The sequence below is a fragment of the Alligator mississippiensis genome, chromosome 5 (genome assembly GCF_030867095.1).
Source record: "Alligator mississippiensis isolate rAllMis1 chromosome 5, rAllMis1, whole genome shotgun sequence".
NCBI lineage: Eukaryota > Metazoa > Chordata > Crocodylia > Alligatoridae > Alligator > Alligator mississippiensis.
Window position 1 is genome coordinate 4252470 of NC_081828.1, and position 20006 is coordinate 4272475.

Genomic DNA, 20006 nt, shown 5'->3' on the forward strand with positions numbered 1-20006 from the left:
TGGTGCCAGAAAGTTTGTCCAACAGCTCACCCAGCTGTGCAGCTGGTCTCCAAAATGATATCACAAAAATGCCTTCCCTTCTCAATTTGAAGCAGTTTAGCTTTGTGTGCAAGATCCCATCAGCAGGTGAATTAGCACGGGGACAGGGTCATTGGCAGCGTCACACAGCAGTGTTAATTAGCACCATGCAAATGCAGCCATGTTGCTTCTATTTTAGAAGCATCCTATGCAGAGCAGTGCCATGAGGTTTACCATGTAGACACACTGCCATGAAGATCACCGACTCAGAGACAACGAGGGCTGGAAGAAGTCATCTAGTCCAATGGTTCTCAACCTTTTTTGTACCAAGACCCATTTGATGGCCAGCCCCAACCATGCCCCTCACTCCCAGCCCACTGCCCTTCACTCCCAGCCCACTGCTTCCCACCCCCGGGCTCCAGCCCCCCATGTGTGGGGCAGGGGGTGGGTGTGTGGGGCAGGAGGGGGTGTGTGGGAGGCATGGGGCTCCCAAGCAGCCCCTTGTGGACTGGAGCTCTGACAGACTGCAAGGGAAAAGCCACCATTTCCCACATTTTAAAAGGAGAATCCATTTTTAAAGTTTGTTCGCCACCCTTTCATATATCCTTGCGACCCACTTTTGGGTCATGACTCACGGGTTGAGAAATGGTGATCTAGTCCAACCCCCTGCTCAAAACAGGACCACCCCCAGCTATTTCATCCCGGACAAGGCTTTGTCTAGCTGCATCTTAAAAACCTCCAAGGATGGAGATGCCACCACCTCTCTGGGCAACCTGTTCCAATGTTTTACTATCATCCTCATGAAAAGGTTTTTCCTAATATCCAACCTCAACTTCCCTTGCTGCAACTCCTTGTCCTGCCATCTGCCCCCACTGAGAACAGCCCAGCTCCATCCTCTTTGCAGCCCCCCTGCAGGGAGGTGAAGGCTGCTATTCAATCCTCCTTAGTCTTCTCTTCTCCAGACTAAATCAGCCCAGTTCCCTCAGCCTCTCCTCACCAGTCCTGTCCCCCAGCCCCCAATCATTTTTGTTGCCCCTCGCTGGACTCGCTCCAACTTGTCCACATCCTTTCTGTAGTGGGGGGCCAAAACTGGACATAGGACTCTAAATGTGGCCTCACCAGTGCTGAACAGGATCATCAGTGCTTTCTGCTCCTTACACCCCTAGCTCTGCATACATAAATGTAGTAAAAACGCTATGCAGGGGTGTAGGTTGTAGCCGTGTTGGTCTAAGGACATATCAGATGCACCAAAGGACCTTGTCTGCCTATCTTTTATTAGACCAACTTAAGTTGGTCTAAGTGAGTCTAATAAGTTGGTCTAATAACTTAAGTTGGTCTAATAAAAGATATCAGATTCACTCAAAGAACCTTGTCTGTAAGAAGACTATGAAAGCTCAAATGCTATAACAGGATAGACAACCACGATTTACAGGGCTGATACTGATTTCACGGCTTTGTCCATTCAAATAAAAAGCAGGGAATGACCCCATGCTGAAATAAAGCACCGGGCTGCTGCATGAGCTCTGATGTAGCTCTAATGAGTGGTGGTGGCCGTCTGCTATGCAGAGTCCAAGATTGTAAACTAAAATCAAAGCTGGCATCCTCAGCTGCAAAATGTATAGCCCTCAAGCTACAGCTTCTCGCAAGAGGCCAGTGGTAAAATGTGTGTAGTCACTCGGAAAACCCAGCAGTGGGAGACACTTACAGGCCTCATGGGATTAGCAGCAACACACAAAAGAAAAGCAAAATAGCATCTCATAAAATAATTTGGACAACCTCCCAGGGTGCGAGTTGATTGCAAAAATCCCTCTGTGAGGATGACTCACCCACACGCACAAGGTAAGGCTCACGACTGAAGGCTCTTCACATCTGCACTAGGATGATTGATTCTTGCCCACCTGTGGCCCCATCTCATCCTCGATCCGTGCCACAAACAGAAAGTAGGAAGCTACTCTTACTTTTTTAGGGATGTAGCATTCATTTGCTCAATGTGGCCTTGAAAACTTTGGATTTACCCAAATGTCTTGCAGGGAATCCACATCCCTGCAGGGATTGAAACTCTGGGTGCCTAGATGCATGCTTGAAACCTTTGACTCCCTGACCCCAAACTTTTGAGGTTTGCAATGCAATGCTAGCTCCTGATCTTACAAAGACTTGCACATGCACTTAGCTTGGAGCACAGGGAATAGGACAGGTTCAGTGCCACGAGACAATTCACCACGTGCAGATTTAAGCCCACGGGTCAGCCTTTGCTGGATCAGGCCCCAAGTTTATCGCTTGCAAAAGGGAACCTGAATTCTTTCTGCCTTTTCCTGTTACAAGAGCATTTTTATCCACGCTATAATACATGTACAGCTCAAAGGGACAAGGACTGCACGGATGGTCAGACCGCTCACACATTTTTCCATCAACCGTAGCATGATGATAATGATAATCAGCAACACATGAAGATCACCAACAAGTGTAATCTAACACAGGGCTGTCTACGTGGTGGACCTCAAGAGGTTAATGTGTGGCCCTCAGGATCTCACCCAGCCCCTGCTCCCCTCCATTGCAGAGTCTCCAGGCTCCTTCCTCCCCGAAGGGCTGCCGCTTCCTGCCTTTGTCCCAGCGGATGGGACAGTGCAGGAAGCCAAGACTGAGTACAGAGCTTCACCTAGGGGAAAGGATGGGATTGGGGCCACATGCAAGTGGTGAGGGTTGTGCCCACACACCGCAGCAGTGGGTTAGGGGGGCATCTACACTGAGTGTAGCCCCCTGGGGTCTTAGAAGTTGGACAGCCCTGATTTCACAAATAACTTTTGATAGCACTTTAGATGAGCAGCTCAATTATCAACGTTCACACCTATCTCTTCTCAGCTACATCCAGTGGAATATAGAAAAAAAAAGGATACAGGCCCTTGGAGACAACCTTGATGTCATTAGAAAAAACAGCCAGAGCTTAGCTTGGTCGTGCAACCTGCTCTCATGACTCTGCTTCCTAACCCGGTTACAACATTGTTAACGTAAGCAGCACCGGGGGGACCGTGCTGCAACTGGGCCACGTAAATGTGGATAAATGCATGGAATTAAGTAATACTTTGCAGCCCTTTTCATCTAGAGATGGTGATGTGGTTTATAAAATGAGAAAGCAAGACAAAATCTGGATAGATCGTTCTTGCTGATGGAAGAGGCCCACCTTAGCTGGGTAAACTTCCCTGGGATGCTTTGGACTTATAGCAAGGTGAGAGAAAGATTAGGACCCAGCGGTAACTCTTCCATTCATTTTAAATAAGATATAGGGTCAAAAGCCTTTACCTCAGTTAGACAGGGCACTTTGGGTAAATTTGACATCTTTTATGGGACCAACTAAAATAGCTGGAAAAATTCTTTGCAAGCTTTTGGGTACAAATACCCTTCTTCTGGCAGAGGGAGCATCCACAGTTGTTTTGCACTCTTCCAAAGGATGGGATATGCCATATCTTCCTTTTGTACTCTTCCTGGATGGCATATGCCGTACCATCCCTCCCTGGAACCTATCCGGAAAATCCTCAAACAGTTACGACCCATACTAGAGGAAGACCCAATTCTTCAAGAGAGCTTCCCAGAATCACCCTCTACACAAGCACTGAACCTGATGATGATGGCCTCATTGTTGGAAGTTAATCAGTGAAGAATGGAAAACGCCGATTTCTTGGTTTCTTTTCATTGATGGCTCTTTAATTAGTAACAGATGAAAACACTTGGACTCCTACCAGTTCTTGCAGGCGCAACAAATATTGGAGTGGCACTTATTCCATTTTTGCTCCTTTTTTGTGTCTTTGTAAAAATATATATATTTGGCAGATGAGATTTTTTTTTAAAGAGACATTCACAACAAATGGACTGCTTTGAGCACAAAGAAAGATCTGCTGGTGCACATTTCTCCTGGCGTGAACACTGACATTTCATAGCCAAAACTTAGGACAGCACCTGATATAAATATCAATATTATATACTATACAAAACCTTTATAAAAAAAAAATGCTGGAAAACACATATACGACTATACTGTGGCTCAGGTCATTTCTTTTTTTTAAACAGAAAAAAAAAATCACTTTCCTTCTTGTCAAGAAGACAAGAGGTAGGCAATTGTCAGGCAAAGAAACACAGTAACATTAAGACAATGGGACACAAGGCTAGTTAATAGGTTCTCCAAGCATTTAGGAGAAAGTCTCAAGTGTGAGCTCAATGGTCCGTCAGAGTTTACATGCTAAAAACCATCAAAGCACATGAGTCGATCACAGTGAGGTGCCAATGTCTCTTAGTGGTATCTGCTGCTCCAAAGCAAAGGAGCACATCCGAAATGCTGACTGCTGTTCCCTTAGGATTGCCTGCCTTCATTTCGGATCAAGACTTGTAGTACAGGAAGGTACGCAGCTCCCCCCATCAATGGGGAGAACCTACATAGACTATAAACCTTGTCATGCGGTGCGTGTCTTCACAAGACGCAATGCTCCTCTGATAGCACAATCCTGGGATGCTAAAACGCAGAACATGAAAATCTTGATATAAAGTAGACCCCAATAATATAGAGAACATAAAGTTACTCTGCTAATCTTTCTGTAGCAGCAAGAGGAAGATGAGTCATGTCTTGCCACTCCACCAGATTTCATTCTGCAAATCCTTCATCTGTTGCGTATGCTGCAAATCCTTCATGGGCTGGTCCATCCTCTGTGGCAAATCCTCCATGGGCAAGTCCTCCATAGGCTAGGAGGGATTTGCTGGTATACACAAAATAGGAAAAAAATCCCAATAAGAAGTGCAAAGCTGATACTGGCCTGGTCAGCAGCCTGGTCCTACTCCCAGGACCAACTCTTGCTGAGTCCGGACCATTTTAAATATGCCTTGGATACACTGTGAAGTTCCCTTCATTGAGTAGGAGGAGATCTGTTTCCTGGGAGAAAAAATGGCTCTTGTAGAGATGGAGCAGTCCACTGGTATGGAATAACGCAGTTACGATTGTCCATATCCTATGCTGAAAAAGTGGTCTGTTGGCTTTCAACCCTGCAAACCCAGTAGAGATGTGCATGACATTGTAAATAGTGGGATGGTGGGGAACATTTTACTTAAATGCATTCAATCAACAATCATTTGCTCCATTGGGAACACATTCAGGGAAGCAGCCACCAGCAGTGAATTTGGTTCTGTATATGGAAGTTATTAGACCATTAACTTATGGATAAAAAGCAAAAAAAAATGTGTGAAGACTGATTCAGGATTTGACGTCACTGACAGCTGCCTGGTCTGGAAAATTTTGGAAACACCAGAGGTCAGTCAGCTCTCAGTGCCCACTGATACCAAAAAAAGGTGCTGCAGACCTTGAACCCACAGCTTTGAGCCCTTAAAATGCAGTCTTTGTTCAGAGACGTCTTTGCAGTGAACCTGGATCCGGACTGCAGGCTGATTTAAGGCTTTGTGCGGAGACTTTCTGACAAAATCGGAGAAGCGTGAGCAGTTTTAACGGAGTTTTCTTTTCAGTGGCAGGGCTGTGGTCAGTCCCTAGACTCAGAATGATGTTGCAGGCTCCAAGTCCCAAACACAGAATAAAAATGGGTTGAAAAATGGGGTATGGACATTATACAGAAGACTCAGCACTACAGCCGAGATGGCAAGAAGGTGGGACTACAGAACCGGCTGGGCACACAGGAGCTGCCGTGCTCCTTTGTGCCAGGGCTTCTAGCCCGCATGGACAGGCACATAGCCTGTCCTTCAAGGGCAGGGGCTATCAGAGACCACTGGCATGTTACACATGCACACGCACACAAATACACACATGCACACACGTACTAGGCTCCGATCATACCCATGCATATTTCTGTTACAGTTATTGCTAGGGAGTGAAATGAACTCTTTCAGCTAGGCATTTAATATATACAAAAAAGGATGAAAATAATGGAATGATCTGGTTCATGTTTGTGCACTGCTACTCTCTACGGGGTGGGTTCAGGATCTCTCCACTGCCAGCCACGGGCATAGCTGAGTTGCTTCATCAGCTCACGGAGCTGGGATGTGTGCCTCTGAGCTCAGAAGGTCTTTACTGGCTCCTTATGCAATGGGATGCCACGTGGCCAAGGTAAAGCGACACCTGGGAAGTCCTGGGTGGGCTGAGATCTGCTGATGGGGTAACAGTCCACTTCCTGCATCTCTTACACCACTTTGACCATTGCATTACACATGCGTGCACTCGTTTATTGTACTTTGTGAGGTCTTTCGCCGTACACGTGCCTTCAAGCAGTGGGCGTTGCAGCAGGTGTCGCATAGTCTGAGGCTCCATGCCACAATCACAGGTGGTTGAATCAGTGGCATAGCCCCACTTCTTCATTGGTTCCTTGGAGCGTCCACCTTCGGTACGTAGGTGGTTGAGACATCACCACCATGACCACGGTTCGTCCACCCTGATGGCAAGGACTCAGCCACTGGAATGTCCATTTTTCCACTCTCAGGTGTTTTCTTCAGCCTCTCATTCCACATCTGTAGTCATGTCTCCTTGGTGTGGCATCGAGAGGTTGGGTGCCAGTGAGGAAGCTCCCGCGTGACTTCAGACGTTTGCGTGCTGTGAGGCGGTGGTCTTGCATCTTCAGTTTACTGCAGAATCCACTGCAGGAAGGTGATGGTCACCCAAGTGATTCTGAGGACGTCGAGCCAAATGTATTTCCATTAGTGGGAGCAGCTGCATGAAAGTCAAAAGCATGGTGCTACTCCTGGCGGCAGTGCACGTGGTCCATTATCTTGATTCTGCACCTCTCTGGCTCTCTCTGGGACTCCTGCCTTTCTACAGGTCAGCAGGTTTCTTCTCCATGTGCCCTCCTTCCTTTCTCAGGGTCCCAGGTAAGTTCAGCAAGTGAAGGCATATTGAGTCACGTCTCCAAGATTTTGCCCTCAGTATCTTGTGAGCCATGCTGTCTTTAGCCTGCAGTTTAAACAAGCCACAGCACACTGGAGCTAACGTACCTCTGGAAAAAAATGAACTTGCATTTCTTTGGCCTCAGGCACCAGGGAGTAAATTGCCAGGTGACACGCTATATAATGGACACACAAGAACTAATTCTTTTCCAACTGACACCAGCATGAGTTAGGGCTAATTCAAGGGAGGTCAGAAGAGGAAGACCATTTTCACCTCAGTGTGAGCAGAGGAAGCCAGGCGCAGGGATTGAGTTTGAGAAACCAAGTTCCCATTCCCACGTGGGTTGTTGAACACGGCTCAGGGAGATGAGCAAGATGAAAGGTTCACCTGCAAGACGAGCAATTCAGATGCTGAAGCTACTGAGGAAGAACCAACGGTGAGCAGTTGTTTTTAAAACCACAGCTATCATTTAAACACTGAAAGAGAAAGCTACTGCCAGAAGCAAAGCAGCATTCTTTGGGGGCATGCAACTTGGATGAATAAGATGATGTACGCTGTTTTTTAATCGGGTGCAAGAAGTAGGCACTCACACTACTTACACTGAGAGATCACCGGGGAAAAGACTGGCACCCCTAGTTGAAGTGCACAGCATCGATACAGGGACAATGCTGGACTTGTCTCCAAGTTCCAGACCTTTGTCCCTGGAAACAGCCCTGACGGGGGGATCCCCAAGGCTGCACAAGGGTCGTCCCCGGTGGAGGAGAGAAAGAAGTGCTTCTGGGGCAGGCACTGGGAACAGCAAACTTGACAGGTGCTTGAAGAAAGGCTCAAATCTTCCACAGGAGCAAGGTGGCTTTTGTGGCTGGAGAATGGCTTTATATTGCCTCAGGGACATCTTCACATTTCTGACCAGGTCTTTGGCTCCACCAAAGAAGAGACCAATTGCAGACACTGCATCTCAAACTTGACAGCAAGCCTAGTGCATGCTGGGACTGGTGCTTATTCAATAGGCATTAATACTCTGGGCAGGCATCATTGATACCCGGCACTTAGCTACATATTTCACTCTCCAGGCTCAGCGTCGGAGTTTAAGGAGATCCTTATAAAGCTGAGGACACTGCAGCATGATAAAAAGGGGTGGTTGACAGGACTTGAAAGACATCAGGGGGCTCAGGGAGCAGTCCACAATATGGGCATGTATAATATATCTTATTCCATTCAAGCCACTGGTTCTCTAAAAACAGCAAGTCCATAGAGACAGGGATGTCTTTCAACTCTGTTCAGCAACTCCTAATATTATTCAGGATTTTGCCCAGGCCATAATATGGCTTTTAAACAGTACATATTTCTATAAATTTCAAATCCCCAGCGCAGTCCTTCAAGACAGATTGTCCCAACATCCCATTGCGAGTTGGTTTGGTGCGATGCAGGCCAACTCCTCTTCAGGAAACCCTTCAGTGGCAAATCCTTTCCGTCATTTCTTTCTGCACGGGGAAAAGAAAAACAGATAAAACACTGTGTGCTGTTAAGGTGAAGTTTCAGCCAGCTGGAGGGCTACACGAAACGCTGTTAGGGTCTGACCGTGCACTTCTAGCAGAGGTGGTTTGGGATGTTGGTTCTCTTGGGACGCGTCTACACAAGACGTTAACTGAGCAGTAGCCTAATAACACTGTGCATTAGCGTGCCGGGCAAAACCCATGCTAATACGCTACTGCTAATACGCTAGTGCTACTGCATACTCAGCAGTAGCACTAGTTACTGCGCATCAATTTAGTACTTGGTTATGCAAGTACTAAACTTAATGTGCCAAATGAAGGTGTAGATGCGTCCTTGGAGCTGTTTAATTTGTGATAGATTTGTTCTCTGGTATTTCATCCCTCTATGTTACACAATCTCATCTCAGATTTAGTTTGTGAAGCCTACACAAGCTGTAACCGAGCAGAACAGCTCAGGCCACAGACAGAGCATGCATCACAACTCACAAACTTGGGCTTTTGTCTTGGCTGTGCTGCTGGGAGACCTAAAACGTCCCTTCCTCTCCCTGTGGGTTTGTTCTCCCTTGTCTGGCTTCTCTATCGAGACTACAAGCTTCTTGGGGTGGGGGCTGTCTCCCCTGCGTTGATGGCAGCTAGCTCAAAGAGGCTGTGATTGCCGACAGGCCACATTGCAATACAAAGAATAGCCAAGTGGTTATAATTGAGGGCAGTGGGGAAGCTTCCTGCTAAACCACTGATGACTGCAGGTGCCAATATATCAGTTATCTGGCTTCTCTCAAGAAAGGATAACACTGACCCTGACAACCAGAGAGCAAGGACTACAGCATAGCCTTCCAAATAAACTCCCTTTGTTCAGTGCCGTTAGGGGGTCTTGTCATGATATTGCAAATTCACTTAGACCCTAAATCAACGCCCGCCGTTTTGAAATACGAACAAAAAACGCTGCTGAGATCAAATAAAGTTCAATATAAACTGAGCTGGTTGGTTTTATTACGGGTCATGTTCTCGTTCCTCATGGGAACTCAGAGCCGGAAGGGACCTCCTGGACCTCCTGCATTCAAAGGTTATCCTTGACCCGAGGCTTCCCTAAAATCGCTATATCAAGCTCTTTCACACACAAGGCAAAGAGCCAGAAACACCAACAACTGCTACAGGTAAAAGCAGGTGAAGCAAGGGTTCTGCAAATGCCCTGCTGTTACAACCATCAGGATTGACTTGGTTAATACCATATTTGCTCAGACACAAGAATAAAATTTACACTTGGTTTGGGGGATGGGAGAGCGGAGGAAAGATTTTTCTAGAGATGTGGCTGCATAGAGCAGGGACAGAGCCCAATCTTCAGCTGACTCGCTCTCCTTTTTCTGCTTAACTAAAGCTGAAACCTTAGCTGCTGCGGAAGACTGAGCTCCACGAGGGGATCCACGCTTTTGAAAATAGCTAAAGAGTCTCCGAAGCTATGAAATAAGAGGAAAGACACCAAAACCAGCTGGCAGGCAGCAAAACTGCCCTAAAAACAGTGAGCTTGGTTAGTGGAATACCAAGACCATTAAAAAGGAGAGATGCTCGTTAAGGCCTCTGGAGTAAAGATAGATGAGCTATTAATCAATTGGGTGCCTCAGTTGCCTGAATAGCAAGGCTGTAGCTGCACTGTGGAGCAGGAATCAAAGCAGGGGACTTCTATCCCAGTTAGAAAATCGGCTTAATAGTGCACCCCAGTTTTGCAGGACTGGTGTTTGGGGAGAGAATGTGTGGGTTGTATGTGGAAAGATACAAAAATACAGGATCATGTCCCGTGCTACAGAAGAAGGCAACACCCTACGATCCTTTCCTAGCTGACACAGGGTAAAAATGTCTTCCTAACCCCAAATTCAGTGATGGCTCTGACCTGGAGTGGAATACCAAGACTTTCTTGCCAGGAACCTGAGTTTTCTAAGTGCTCACAGAAGCGTCAGTGCATCGCAGCTTTAGTGATGGCCAATAGCTAATGCTTTTGAAGAAAATAAAAGAAAAAAAAAAAACCAGAAGCTAGTAGTATTCATAAAAAGAAAGAGAAATCCTTCCTGGCTCCTATAGACAACCAGAAAAAGCCCTGAAGCCTGGGATTAGCCAACAGCTACCACCGTACAAGCAAGCTGCCTCTGTTCTCCAGTCTGGGCATTGCAAATCCTTGATCCCACACATCGCACATGCTGAATCCTGAAGCCCAAACCCCCTGGTCCCACCAAACCGTCCCTTCCCTAAATATCTCCAGTTCAATCTTCAAGTGATGCAGGTTCTTTGCCCTCATGGCTTGGGCTTTAACTTTGATAGCTTGAAATCCTCTTCCAATTTCCAAGCTACTTTGGTTCATAGCCAGTTTGCAGCTCTTTGATCTTATGCTACCATTGGTTTTTTTGGCCTGAAAAGCTCTCCGCCCCCGCTCTTATTTATTCATGGACATTCATACTCAGTTATTCGTGTGTCTGTTGCCTTCAAGAGGTCATTTCCAACCTGGTCGTTCACTCCCTCGACAAGGCGATAGGCTGCAGTCATGTCCCCCTTTGGCCTTTGCTTTGCTAAGCGAACCAGGCCAGGCTCTTCTGGTTCACCTCTCCCTCTGAATAAATCCTTACTCCCCACTTTATTTGTCATCCTGCTTTACTCCTCAATAGGAGTACAGATGTCTAAATCTGGCCCTGAGAAATAGTGGCCCATCACCGTCTACATAAAGCTTCTGCCTTTCTGATTCATTTAGTCTAAAAGGTGTGTCATTACCCTGCCTTTTGTCTGACTTCATACTAACACGGGTCTAACTATCTCTCTAGAGATTACATTGCCTTTCACTTGCCTCTACTAGGGTGCATTTAAGAGTTTCTAGGTACACCCTTAAAATATTCAGGATAACATTTAAGTACATATTAAGCTATGGGATTTAAGCATGTGCTTAACTGCTTCATTGAGCTAGGGTCTGAGTGACTGAATCCTTCAAGTTTTCTAAATGCTCATGAAGCACAGAAGGTACTGAACAAATGCATATCCCTAGAGTACAAAGCTGCAAGAGACCTTTGCAATGATGCTATCTGACCTCCTTCATGTAACACAGGGCAGAGGACTGCTCCAAGTTAATTCTCATGTGAGCTAGAGCAGGTCTCGTATAGATTTAAACATCCGTGACAAAGAAACTGCTATGAACTTTGGTAAACTGCTCCAAGTGCTAATTAGGGTGACAAAAGCTTGTGCTTGGTTTCTATCCAGATGTGTCCTGACCTTTTTCATGATACTTTTGTCCCCTGGATTGTCAAGTTCCTTTTCCCAAATGGATATATTTGCTAAAGGGTAATGTGGTCACACTTTACCTTCTCTATATTAAGCTAAGCAGATTGAGGTCTTCGAGTCTCTCACAATGGACTACCATAGAACTTGTACACTGAGGTCTATGATAGCCCACTAACCTCAATGGACTGTGGCTCAACCCTTCTGAGTCCGGTCCCCCACAGTATCTAGTTATTCTTGCAAGACAATGGACACTTTCAACTCACATTACAATTACTTAGCATAGAGCGGTCTAAGACCATTGAGCTTATTCTGCAAATCATTTGGATTATACCTTAAAAATGCTTCTGTTCTACTTTGGCCTTATCCTGAGATGGTTATCATGAGGAAACGGGTTCATATCCAAACTTCTCCCTTCTTCCATTGTTCAGTGGCTCTTTCTGAGCCTGTTCTGACTCGGCACGAAGTCAACAAGAATCTTTCTATGGACTTTCACTGGAGTTCGATGAGACCCTGTACTCTTCCTGGCCAGCGTGGAGGTGCTCGACCTCCAGCCCATGGGCCAAATGCAGCCCACAGAGCCAAGGCATCTGGCCCATGGGGTCCCCAGGTGTCAGGAAATTTGGCAGCAGGGGAGTGGTGGCAATTAATATGGCATCCACCCCATTGCTGAATTCCCAAACCCCAAGCAGCATGTCAGAATTGGGTCAGACCCCTTTCCCTCCGTGCGGCTGGATGGGGACTGGGCCAGTCCCCCTCTCCATGCCCATGGGCTGGGTTGGGGCCAGGGCAAGACCCCTTCTCTATACCCCCCGCTCAGGGCCAGGTCAAATCCCTTTCCCCTGCAGTGCTGGGTGAGGGCTGAGCTGTCCTCTGCTCCCCTCCGCACAGCTCGATGAGGCCCTGCCATGCCTGCCCCTGGTTTTGAATCAAGACCCCCAGATGGATCCAGCCCATGCATGGGCTGGACATTGCCCACGGCACTGGAGGCAGTTGGCAAAACCCCTTGGCATGAAACATTTGATTATAAAAGCAGGTTTTCCTAGTTCGTGGTCTCCCTTCCAAAGCAGCAGGTTGTGTTGCATGGTTTACGTCCAGGTCCTGCACATGCAAATGTTTACTGTGGGTGCTGGGGTGGTGGGCTTCTAATCTTACAACCATTGGACAGAAAACTGAAAGATTTATCTCATGCCCCAATTGGTAAAATGATCACTGAATAAATATATGTCAAGTTAACAATCTGACTTCTTTAAGAGGAAGCCCAAGAGAGAACCACCGCTCATACAGAACTTTAGGAGCTTGGTAGGCAATTAGCACTGCAAAATAAATCACCAGAGGAAAAGAAATCTGTATTCACAGATGCCCCTTTTAGAATATTAAATGCAGAGCACAGAGCACTAATTACTTGCTGGAGGTTTATTGTCATTAAAAGGGGTCATTACCGAGCTAGAAGAAGAAACATTATTTATGTGGCACACAAATACACACCAAGACATCACGGTATCATTAAAGGGGTGCTTTTAATAGCCACAGAAGTGAAGACATTTTAAGACTGGAAGCTCTCATTTCATCCCAAAAGTGATCATGTCAAGTGAAAAGTCACAAAGAAGACTCACAGAGAAGACTCTGATCTTGGAGGTATACCTCAGTATACCTCCAAAATCAGAGTTAAAAAATTCCCCTCACTTCCATTGTTTTGTGCACGCGCACACACACACACACACACACACATTAAAAACACACATACACACACATGCATATATACACACACATGCATACACACACACACGCATACACGCATACACACATGCATATATACACACACACACCTATATACACACATACGCATACATGCACACATACACACACATACGCATATACACACACACATACACATACATGCACACACATACACATATACACACACACATACGTATATACACACACATATACATACACGCATACACACACACGCAGATAGATAGATAGATAGATAGATAGATAGATAGATAGATAGATAGATAGATAAAATGTATTTTAAATACATTCTATTTAAATGGGCAGCCTGGGAGCTAACCCACTACAGCATGCAATACCCTGCTTTACTGCTCTGGATTCATGCCATTTAAACATAATAAAAATCAATCCATTCCTCAGTCAGGGTCTAAACCATCCGACCTCCGCCTGTGAAACAGTGCCACCTCCTTGCAGTCCAAAGGGAAAACACAGTAGCCATAAGGGAAGAGCAGAGATGCTTGCTAAATGGCTAGTTTAGGACAGCACCATCTTGCATTTGCCAGATGTAAAGAGCCATGCTTTAAATGCAGTTCCTTTAGAAGAGCTGCCCTGAAGTGTTAGTGACAGACCAGGGAGATGCTGCCTCTCCTTTGAGAGCATCCCTGCAAATCACATGTCAACATTTGAGCAACAGGAGTCAGGAGGTAGGCCCAGTATGAGAGTTAGGGGGAACTGGAGGCCCCGTATCCAACACTGCCACCCACAGACAGCTAAAAAGCTGCTTGGTAAAAGCAAAAGCAGCACCCAGTCTGACTTGACTCATGGCTCTCCAGGCCATGAGTCACATAGAAAGTGAGGTCTGGAAGGGACCTCAGGAGGTCACACCTGGTCCACCCCCCTGCTCCAAGCAGGACCAGTTCCAGCTACATCATCTCATCCCTTTGTCAAGCTGGGTCTTAAAATCCTCTCTTCCACCACCATCCTGGGTAACCTGTCCCAGTCCTTCCCCACCCTCCTTATGAGAAAGTTTTTCTTAATATCCAACCTCAAGTTCCCTTGCTGCAACTTGAGCCCATTGCTCCTTGTCCTGTCATCTGCCCCCACTGGGAACAGTCCAGCTCCATCCTCTTTGCAGCCCCCCTGCAGGGAGTTGAAGGCTGCAGGGGGTTCAATCCCCTCTCAGTCCTGCTTCTTTACATGCCCAGAAATCCCTCAGTATCCCCCAAGGGCTACACATGAAGATGCAAGTGAATACCAGCTATGGAAACCAACTTCCATTCAGTCAAAAGGAGTCTTTTCCTTTCCAATCCGCTTGCCTTTCCAATGGCTCCGGCACCTGCTGGCAGTCAGCATTTCCCCACTGGACCTGCAGAGTGATGCTGGCAAAGCAGCAACCTGACTGCCTTGGACAAATCATCTTGCTCCTGCTTTTCCCTGGCTCAGCGCTTCATAATCACCGGAGTTTATATGGGAGAGGAATTTGTACGAATGGCCCAGGCACATGCAGGGGTGTTTCTGTTCATTTCTAAACCAAATCTGACCTGGAGGTTTCAGGGAAGAAGGAAGAACGGTCATCAGGAGAGACACGAGTGGCAAAACAGGATAGTTTCTTAGCACCCCTTTAAGACCTGCCTTTGTGATATTGCCAATAAGGCCATAAGAAGCTGGAACCTGGGATTTTAAGTATGTGCCTTCATCATTTTAACTTTTAATGTCTTTTTTTTTTTTAATGCAGCTAGGGAGGGAAAAAAAGGCTGCAAGGACGGGGCATCAGGGTAAACACCAGAAATGACCCAACTTTAGGACTAAGAAGAAAAATAGAACAGGCTGGTTCTCAAACACACATGCACACAAGCCAAGCTAAATGATGTAGGGTGAGAGGGAAAAGAAAGACAGATTCCTGATCTTCCAGCTCTGTAAAACGAGATCGGCCTAGGAAGAGCTTTTCATCTAATGAACGTGCACAGATGCCTCATTAGCAGCGAGCACAGGCCTACTGCATTCGGCGCGCACTGCTCCCCGAGATGCTATGTACTGACCTTGGAGAGTGGGTGGTTGGCACTTCACAGGGAGAAAGTTTTGTGGGATGAAAAGAGATCTGGGATCAAGAAGGGAAGCACAAAGGGACTGTCACCTTCACAGACTCTTGGTGAATCAAGGTTGGCGTTTCTCATGAGCTACCAGTGGTTCAAGGAGCCTACAATGGCCCATAGGGACGCACGGGTGTTTTTCCCCCCTGTATTTCTGTCTTCATTCCTGGACACTGTGTCCCGCAAGGTCAGGCTGGAGTCTGCTTGGAGCGTGACTCTACAGCATCGCTGAGGTCTAGATGAGATGATATGCCATCAGGCTAGCCTGGCATGATGAACCCCCAACAGAGCTGAGCAGCTGAAGAAATCACCGACTCGTGGAAAATGAGGGTTGGAAGATACCTCCGGAGGTCACACCTACTCCAACTCCCTGCTCCAAGCAAGACCAGCCCCAACTACATCATCCCAACCTGATCCAGGGCTACAGCCAACGTGCGGAGGAGTTAGTACCTAGTAGCGCCCTGTCACTGGGCGCTACAGAAAGAGCTGTGGAGACATAGGGGTCTGGGACAGACACTGCATAAACCGGTTTGTCCCAAACCAGTTAAGTCTGATACTACATTCAACCAAGTTTGGTTTCAAACTGGTTTATGTGCACTGAATGTCTGTTCTGTTGCAGGTTTCAACCCGCTTCTGATCAGGTTTGTGTGTGATCTGATCCCTAGCTTGGAGTGCCAGGCTGTCTTAAAAGCTTCCCCCATCCGATCACCTCCAAAGCCGGTCGGGAAAGCAGCCTCCCAACCAGCAGGCTAATGACAGCTTCGCTCAGTCTGAAACGCTATGAGTACAATTCAGACCTGTATTCAAGCCCAGCAAAATAGAGGTCTTGCTCACTGATGCAAGGGCTGGGCTCGGGGAACTTGCCTCCCCCACTCAGCTGCAGCAGACACCAGCAGCGAGTGACCAGGCCACAAACCCTTTCTAGACAGAGACCCAGTTTTCTAAACAGGACACCCCTCCAAAGCTTGAATTGCACATCTAATGCTGCTTCATTCAGCTCCAAAGAGTTCGTGGAGGTACAGCTTAAAGAAGAAAGTCTCTTTGGGCCCCCAGATATGCAGTAACCAGAGCACCCGAATCCCAGCCCACGTCCTGTCCATGGGGCCAAACTGCCTGTTACATATGTGCCTGCATAAGCCATGTCATGACCTATAGGCTGTGAAACGTTTCAAACAAATCTGGTGTTTCTACTAAGTAGAAAATCCTGGAACGTTTCTACTTTTCTTTCCCTAGTCTCTAGACACTTCAATGATGCTCCCCCACACGCTGCTTTTTAAAGCAAAGAAATGAATTGGTTGTTTCTCAGCGACAAAACACCCCCGCAGTTTTCTTAGCAAGGCAGAAAGCTGAAGGCGACACAAGCCCAACAAATGTAACAGGCAGATCCCACAGAGGCGACCCAGTTGGGTGATGTTGAGGGCCAGTCTGCACTGGTTAAATAGTCATATATAGGATGAGGCCTCCTACATCACCAAGTCTGCTACCCTGCATTTACAAGCAATCATTAAGCCAAGGAACACCCTAAATCACCACTTCAAGTCCTCCCCCAAACCGCCAGGCGCAATATCCGCAACACCATACATCACGCCGTAAGTAAAAACGGGGGAGACGAGGGCACTGCCAGTGCCCTGCCACTGCAATGGTAGGGAACTACTTGGATAATGTCTGCTCAGGGGATGCTCAGCTCTGGACCCCATCCCATGCTACAGAAGGCAAGACACATCAGGATCTCTGGCAGACAAGGTTCTTTGGGTAAATCTGATATCTTTTATTAGACCAACTCAACGAGCTGGAAAAATTATTATTGGAATTGTTATGGAAACATTTTTCCAACTATTTGAGTTGGTCTAATAAAAGATGTCAGATTTACCCAAAGGACCTTGCCTGCCTATGTCCTTAGACCGACACGGCTACAACCTAGACCCACAACTTACACCTCTGGTAATTTGACGTAGGGGAAAAACTCCATCCTGCTTCAAATTTGGCACTCAGAATGACCCTGAACGCCAGAACAAGACTTTCTTGCAAGGCACCTCTGATTTTTCTAAGAGGAAAGGATTCTTGTGCATATCTTTTATCAGACCAATGGCACGGTTGGGATTGATTTTCTAAATAACTCCTGGCACTGGCGATTGTATGCAAAATGTTGTATGCAAGATGTTGCAGCAAGAGATAGGTTGCTTGCTCTCTATCATGAGGAATAATGAGTAGATGTGGGGTCCAATAGCACCAGCTTGTCCACACGTGTGGCATGAGACGGGGTGTTGAATTGTGGCCTATGGGTTCCACGAGACAGTAAAGCGTCTTTAAGCAATGAACCCAAGAGCTCAGTCCCTTCACCCTTGCGGAGTCGCATGACTGGTTGCTTGAGTGTTAAGACACGCGAGTCTGATCAGCAGGCTTGCAATCTTCTTTCTGAACAGATTGGATAGGAGTTGGAAGTATTCCCTTTAAATGGTCTGGGAGCCCCCAGAGCTCCCTTGGCCTAGCTCCCTGCTATAGCTTCCTTGGAGGGAGCCACGAGATCCTAACGGAGCAACAGGCTTCGTCCCACAGGGGACCCTATGGTTTTGTCTATTAAGGCAATTAACTGCATCCAGTCTTTCCCTTGTACTCCTCGCCTCATGACTTCCTTCTCCATAGATGTCATAGATATTAGGGTCAGAAGGGACCTCAGTAGATCATCAAGTCCGACCCCCTGCCCTGGGCAGGAAAGAGCACTGGGGTCAGATGACCCCAGCCAGGTCATCTGACCCCAGATTAATTGCATCGACCTATTATGTGTAGTCTTCCACTTGGAATGGGACCTCTTTGGGGAAGAGACAGTTTCTTTGTTACCCATTCGTACCCTTCCTGGCACAACGGGCCGGTATCCGCTGGCATGAATGCAATGCAAACAATAATACTCTCCCAGGTAGATAACTGCTGGAGTTACTAGTGCAGGAAGGAAAATCCGGTGCTCCCCTGAACCGGGTTCAGTCCCTCCTCTCCCATTACTCTGCCTGTGACTCTAACAACTGGATCTTTGGGGGGGGAAAAAAAGAGAGGAAAAGATTACAGTGTGCCAGAGGAAGAGAGCGAGAGGATCAAGGGCTGCAGCACTGCAGTGGCAGGGCATGTGCAACGTGAAATACACCCTGATGATTTCAAAGTGCAGACCATGCCCCATCCTCCAAAGAAAAGCAAACGATCCTGACAGTCCCTGCCATGCTAATCTGGGGGGAAATTCCTCCTTGCCCCTAAATCTGGTGATTAGTGCGACTCTGAGCACGTGAACAAGACCCATGAGCCAAACACCCGAGAGGTTTCTTGGTACCACATTATTAACACTCTTCAAATACCCGTAGAAGGAATCAGGACCCACGACAGAAGTGATAGCTTTTATTAGACCAACTAGATTTTTGCAAAAAAAATATTATTCAATTGAATTTTTTTGCAAAAATGTTTCTTGTAAAAATCTAGTTGGTCTAACAAAAGCTATCAGCTCTACCAGAAGTCCTGATTCCTTTTGCCTCTAGACCAATATGGCTACAACCTGGATATCTTCAAATACCTGTAGGATACTTATAAGGAGGATGGAGATGGGCTTTTCTTTGTGGCTGCAGAGAACGGGACAAGGAGCAATGGTCTCCACTTGCAGCAAGGGAAATTGAGGGTGGAGATTAGAAAGACCTCTCTCACTAGGAGGGTGGTTCAGCTTTGGAACAGGATAGAGAGGATGTGAAATCTCCATCCTTGGAAGTTTTTAAGAGCAGGTTGGACAGACGTGTGGCTGGGATGGTCGAAGTGAGGATGATCCTCCCCTGAGCAGGGAGTTGGACTAGATATGACCTCTTAAGGTCCCTTCCAACCCTACCATCTTAGCAGTGTGGCACAACCCACCCACCTCTAGCCATGGCCAACGTCCAGTGTTTCAAAGGGACCGTCCCTCCCTCCCCACCACCTTCCTTCTTATGCTGGCTCTGAAGGGCAAAGGGAGAAAACACCCGACTAGCAGAGAGAGCAGGAGCTGCACTACGTTGTCTCCGAGGCCGACTATCTTGGCATCTCTTACACTCCCCGATCCTCCCCTTACGAAAAACAGCTAGCGAGGCTGTGATCGGAAGCAGGCGGAGGAGGAACGCTCAGCAGTTGTCACAGCTGCATTTTAATTGCCCCACTGCTTTAAACAAAAGGCCCAGCTGTTCCAGCTGGTGCTACATTAATTTCCACAATTATATTCTCCAGGGGAGTTCAGTTGGCTGGCGAGGAAATAAGCATTGATCTAACTGCTTGCAGACGCCGACTAATTGGCTCGGGGAGAAGAGGGTGACATGGACTGGAGGACTGTTCATACAGGAACATAAAAAGGCCTCGCCAGTGTTACGTGCTCAAGCAAAATCCAAGTCACGAGGGGCCAAATTGTGATTCGAGTGACACAGGCAGCTGCAATCCTCTACAAGCAGGGTTATACCGGGAGGATAGAGTGGGGGGCTATTGTCTAGCAGTTATAATAGGACCCGAAAAATAAGGCAACCTGAGTTCTGCCCCAGGGCCTGCCACTGATTT

General features: G+C 47.1%; 1 protein-coding gene across 3 annotated transcripts in view; it reads right to left on the reverse strand.

Annotated features, from left to right (window-relative positions):
• Positions 1-3339: 3339 nt before the first annotated feature.
• The window catches only part of MOB3C (MOB kinase activator 3C), a 57545-nt gene continuing 40878 nt past the window's right edge, over positions 3340-20006 (reverse strand). For all 3 annotated transcript variants that reach the window (XM_019479284.2, XM_006264039.4, XM_059727806.1), the window contains exon 4: positions 3340-8367. In XM_019479284.2, coding sequence (XP_019334829.1) covers positions 8338-8367 — 30 coding nt within the window. In that variant the 3' untranslated portion in view covers positions 3340-8337. The remainder of the gene's footprint in view (positions 8368-20006) is intronic.